At 32.7% G+C, this 6,000-nt stretch overlaps 1 protein-coding gene across 5 annotated transcripts in view; it reads left to right on the forward strand.

Annotated features, from left to right (window-relative positions):
- PTBP2 (polypyrimidine tract binding protein 2) overlaps window positions 1-5,012 on the forward strand; it is an 80,335-nt gene extending 75,323 nt beyond the window's left edge. For 2 of the 5 annotated variants that reach the window (XM_068540383.1, XM_068540380.1), the window contains exons 12-14: window positions 2,962-3,178; window positions 3,284-3,361; window positions 3,532-5,012. In XM_068540383.1, the coding sequence (XP_068396484.1) occupies window positions 2,962-3,178; window positions 3,284-3,361; window positions 3,532-3,664 (428 nt within the window). In that variant the 3' untranslated portion in view covers window positions 3,665-5,012. The remainder of the gene's footprint in view (window positions 1-2,961; window positions 3,179-3,283; window positions 3,362-3,531) is intronic. The other 3 variants (XM_068540379.1, XM_068540381.1, XM_068540382.1) reach the window with 2 other exon arrangements.
- The last annotated feature ends 988 nt before the right edge of the window (window positions 5,013-6,000 follow it).

Raw genomic sequence — 6,000 nt, forward strand, 5'->3', positions numbered from 1 at the left:
AGAAATAATGGTATAGAAGACAGTTGAGAGAAAAAAAAAAAAGCTAAAAGTTGGGTCCTTTGACAAGACTAATAAGTGGATGTCAAGATTCATTTTTTTTTAAATGGGAGAGGCAACAATATTTTTAATTATAAAGGGGATAATTATTGATATAGCTCCAGTTCCACATTATGTAAACTCCTGTATGTTTTTTTTTTTTTTTTTTTTACCATCTTTTAACTTTTCATTATTCATTACTATCTTCAGAGATAAAGGGAGAGGTAGAAAATAATACTAAACCAAAAATGACGTTTCCACTATGCAGCATTGACTTTTTTCTTCTTGATCATTGATTGCTTTGTTCATTGATGCCATATTTCTTGGAACAGATTTCAAGATATTAGAGTCCTGTTATTTAAACTTGATTCATTTAAAATTATTCTAATCATTTCCTTCTGCTTTGTTTAATCAATATATATACCTCCATTTTTGACACGCTTTTTATTTTTTAATACCCTTAAAAGCCCCGGTATTCTAATTACCCCTCTCCTTAACCCCCATCCACTTTAAATTTATTCACATCCTTTTATCAGCAATCAGCTGACTAGAATCTCCCTTATTACCTGGTTACTTTCTGAGTTAGCTGTTTGGTTATTTTGCTTTATTTGTAACCCCATTTCTCTATTATCCATCTCCTTTCGGTGCAGTTACTATGCTTAGAACCTCTTGTTGTTTTGTTATTTGTGCCCTTCAGTATCTCAAAGCTCAACTGTGCAGTATTTTTATAACTTCTCAAAGCTGCACTAAAACACCTTTTCTTATGACAACCTTAGTCTACTTCTTTATGCCACTTTGTTCCCAAAACTCATTCCTTACAACACATTTTGTATGAGGTAATAATAGCACTTTATCATAAGCACAGTTCTGTTCACTTAAAACAACAGAATTAATAGAACCTTAAAAATATTTTATAATTCAAGTAAGCTTTATTATAAAAGGAGTTTACATACCATCACTATGGATAATTGAGTTGGTTTTATAAGTATATGTGAAATACAGTGTAAGAAAGTTAAGGCCTGAGAGCTTATTTTTTTTTATTAGCCTCAGTTGAAAATCTGAGAAAAAACTATTACAAATGTATAACACTGCAGTAAATCAGGAAGAGTAAACTTTTTTTTCCTTCCGGTTTTGAGATATAATTGACATACAGCACTGTGTAAGTTTAAGAGGTACAGCATAATGATTTGATTTGTATACATCATGAATTGATTATCACAGTAAGTTTAGTGAACATCCATCATCTCATAGAGTTATAAAATTAAAGAAATAGAAAAATTTTTTGTGTTATGAGAACTCCTAGGGTTTACTCTCTTAACAACTTTCATGTATAACATACAGCAGTGTTAATTATATTTATCATGTTGTACGCTACATCCTTAGTATTTATCTTATAGCTGGAATAGTAAACTTATTTTTACAAATTAGGGAAGCTATAAATGAAAAAGATTTTTTGGAATGGTACCTTATACTTTTATAGCATTTTCCTTTTCAGACCTGTTTTATATTTAACTGGTTTATTCTATACAAGTAAGTATGACAAGATGCATGGATTTAACAAATTCTGGGTATCTCCTGTGTCAGACTGTGTACTGTAGTATACTAATCAAATTAAAAACATTTGAGAGTAAGGATTTTATTCTCAATTCCCTGCTCTTCCATATTGCCTTTACATCTCTGTTTAATACTCTAATACTTTGATTTGAGTAGTCAAATAGACCTTCAGTTTAGCTAAACTATTTGACTTGCGACATGGTTTTCTTCAGTTGTGACTAGTGAATAAAACATAAAACGTATAACTGTTCTCTAATCTCAGACCAGTTCTTTTAGTTGAAAAGTAACCCAACTGCTGCCTCAAGAAGTAGCTATGTGATGTTCTGTGTTTAGGCACTGTGCTGTGTGCTGTGGGGAGAGACACTGGTTCCTGCTTTCATGTATCTTACAGTCTGAAGGAGGATATAAATAATTAAAATGTAATGAATTTATAAAAATAAATAAAGGGTACTGCATGGGGGAATATCTAGTGAGGTTCTGAACGTTTTCTAGAGGATGAAGAAAAGGCCCTCTTGAGGAAGTAACACTAAAGGATAAATAGATTAGGAGGGATAGTGAAGGAGATAGGAAACTGTTATAAATAGAAAAGCATGCACACTGGGCTAAAGGTAAAAAAACTAGTGTTTAAGAAAATACGTTTTGTACACCTGGAACATTAAGTACAAGGAGTACGGTACTAAGATACTGTAGGTTCCATGAGGAGGGCTAGGATGGTTCTTGTCTTACCACTTGATTCTCAGCATTAGCAAAGTGGTTAGTATTCTATATCATCAATAAATGTTTATTCAGGGAGGCTTGAGAGAGATGGTAGGGTCAGACTGAGAAAGGCATAAGCCATGTTAAAGAAAGAGTAATTTTAGAGTTTATCCCTAAGGCTTTTAAGCAGGTAGTGACATAGATTTGTATAGAATGGATTGGAGAAAAGTAGAGAAAAATCCAACAAGACAAATTAGGAGACTGATTGAGTTATCCAGATAAAAAAATAATGGCAGTGAAAAGTGTAGAAATAGAAGATGAATTTGAGAGTAATTAAGAGGATGGGTATGGTAGGACTTGGCAGTTAGGATATGGATCAGCAGGGAGAAAATGTTACAGATGAGTACTAAGTTTCTTTCTTGGGCATTTAGCAGGACTGTCAAGGAAGAGAGAGACTCACATTTTGGATTTTCGTTCTATGAAAGAAGCTGGCTTTTTTGCCTCAACGCCTTGTCTAGTGCAAATGAACTTGTTTTGTCACCAGTGGCTATTGTAAATTCATGATTTATTTTAAAATCATAACAGAATTCAGATATTTCAACTATTCTAAAATGAGAATTATTTTTGCTTTGAACCTTGATATTGTTTTTTAATAGGCATTCTTCCCCTTTATAGCCATGAATCATCTTAATGGACAGAAGATGTATGGAAAAATTATTCGTGTTACTCTGTCTAAGCATCAGACTGTACAACTACCTCGAGAGGGACTTGATGATCAAGGGCTAACAAAAGATTTTGGTAATTCCCCACTGCATCGTTTTAAGAAACCTGGATCCAAAAATTTTCAGAACATTTTTCCTCCTTCTGCAACCCTTCACCTATCCAATATCCCGTAAGTATTAAAGCTGGAGTAGTTTATTAAGGATATACATTTTAGGAATAAAATATAAACATTTTTTATTAATTGTTACTCTTTTTTTCCGTCTAATTTTCCCAGTCCTTCAGTAGCAGAAGAGGATCTACGAACACTGTTTGCTAACACTGGGGGCACTGTGAAAGCATTTAAGTTTTTTCAGTAAGCAAGCTTTCTTGTCTTTAAATTAGTGACTTGATAGAAGTAAAAGTTTTCTTCAAGTAGTTGTTCTTTTTGTTTCTAGACATCTTTGATTCTGGAATGGGCAAAAGTTAAGTATTTAAGCCCTTCCTAATTTTTATGAAGTATCTAATTTCATAATTTTGTTTCAGAAGAGATCACAAAATGGCTCTTCTTCAGATGGCAACAGTGGAAGAAGCTATTCAGGCCTTGATTGATCTTCATAATTATAACCTTGGTGAAAACCATCATCTGAGAGTGTCTTTCTCCAAGTCAACAATTTAAAAAAGGGGAGATGAAGATTGGCGGTGAATCACATTGTTTGGTGTCAACACCTATTGACTGTTCAGAAAAGTGGGGACCAGAGTTTGATTTTTTTTGTTGTTTTCTTTCTTTTTTTTTCTTCTTTTTTCCCATGCTGTTATCATTCCTTGGTTATAAAATGAAATGGCATATGTAAAGGCAGAGTTATTAACTGCTCTCTTTCATCTGTTCTGTAGAGAAGCCATTTTTATTGTCTGTTTAAAATTTTAATTTTACTTTCCTTTTTCAACTTAGTTGACATACGTGCCTTAAAAAGGAAAACTAGTGTTGCTATTGTGCATTTACTAGAAGAAAGGAATTGGTTGTCTAGGGCACATTGTTAAATGGGAATTAACAATATGTTTAGGCAGGGGTGTGTAAAAAGGTTAAGTTTTTGTTTCTCCTGCTTGGAACTTATTTTGAATTATTGGCTTGTCACATTTCTTTATATTTAATCAGATAAGATACATGATACTGAAAGAATAAAGCAGCATTTTTTTAGTTTTTACTACCTTAGGCTTTATTGCTTTGGAAAAAACATTGGCCTTTTGTATCTCACAATTCTGGTCTAGATTCAGTTATGAATGTAGGCATTAGTTAAAATTAACAAGATGCAGAGTATTAATTTCTTAAGACAACAAAGTGATTTCTGTAAGTTTGAGCCCTATGTGGAAAGCATTGTGGAATCTTAACCTTTTTGTACACACTCTTGTGGGACGTATCATATAAATGTCAGCACTAAGTAACGTCTTGTTTGTGGCTGAATATTTTTCGTAGATGTTTTTGAAGTTGACATGATTTATGTGCATTTAAATATATATTGCCATCCTTAGTTTGTAATTAAGATTTGGAATACGGTTGTGGATTTCTGAGCATGTGCAGACTGGTCTAGCTAGTTCAGGAACTGGTGCATGTGTTTTTCAAAGATAAAAGAAAGTGTACTGCGAAAATTTGCAGGAAGATTAATTTTGTGGCAGTTTTCTAAAACTGACAACCAGGTGGGACCAAAGTTTATGTGCCTTTAGTCTTAATTTACCTTGCATTGTAATATTCAGTTTTAATAAATCTTCAAAATATTTTGTATTTAGGAATAGATCTGACTTTGACTTTAATAAAAACATGGCTCAGAATCTACAGGTCAAATTAATTTGAACAGTTCTTGTCAATCTGAATTGTTGATTCTGTTTAAATGACCAATACTTTTTCAAATTGATGTACTTAGTTTCAAGGTTCATAGATTCTGTTATCTATGTAGACAGAATGGTCATGTATATTTTCTATTAGTTGAGTTTTTACATCTTTAGAAATGTAAAATTCAGTATAGTTTGAAAGCGGCACAATTAAAAATTAATTTTCTAACAAAGTTGGGAGGTTTGATGGTTGTTTAATTTCCTTTTGTGTGTACTCTGCTTACCTCTGTAGCATGCTCAATAAACACTTCTGTAGCTCTGTATTCACCTTTTCTGTCTTTCTCTGCTGCCTTTTCTCTCTCTTCTTTGTTTTCACTCCACTGTGCTTCTGAATTCATGTTTATTCTCTGCCAGGGTGGGAAAGGAATAATAATATTACAATTCTATGGCTTTATACCATAAATAAATCTAGATGCTGTGAAAATATACCAGCTGGTTTTTTTTTAATTTGAAAGATGGTAACTGCTTTTCAGGAGGACACATATTAAACATTTCCCACCCTGTTATAATCTACTGCTTTAAAGACATAACTTTTATTGTATCTTGTTAATTCTTTCTATCTCTTTTGTTGTTGTTGTTTTTTTTCCAGTAGATTTATGCACTAATAGATCTTTTGGATTTGCCATGCTCTCTTGCTGCAGTTTCATCTTTCATCTTTTGTGTCTGCTAAAGATTTCCTACCTTGTGAGTTTTAACAAAGGGTACTTGATGTTACTGGGAAGAAACAGTATCATACCATCTGCTTTTGCCTTGGGTGGGAAGGAAGATACACATTCAGGTATTTATTTAAAAGTTTAAGGGTAATTTGTGATGTTACGATTTTCACTCTTTAAAGGGTTTCGATTAGGGTGCTATTTGTACTCAATATTTTTGGGGGGGGTCACCTTTTTTTATACAGGCATTTTGGGTGTCTGATAACTAACTTTGCAGTTATACATGTTCCTTAAGTAAGTTTGTTCTGTTATAAAATAACTGACAATTATGCAAAACTCATACATTAGGAAAGTTAAAAACAAATGAAGGGGTATGCAATTCATTTAAGTGTGCTATATTAATAATTCAGTCACTTCCAAGAAAGAAAGAATATAGTAAATAATTGTTTACATTTGGGTCGACAATGGGGGTGAT

Source organism: Eschrichtius robustus, chromosome 3 (genome assembly GCF_028021215.1).
Source record: "Eschrichtius robustus isolate mEscRob2 chromosome 3, mEscRob2.pri, whole genome shotgun sequence".
Classification (NCBI taxonomy): Eukaryota; Metazoa; Chordata; class Mammalia; order Artiodactyla; family Eschrichtiidae; genus Eschrichtius; species Eschrichtius robustus.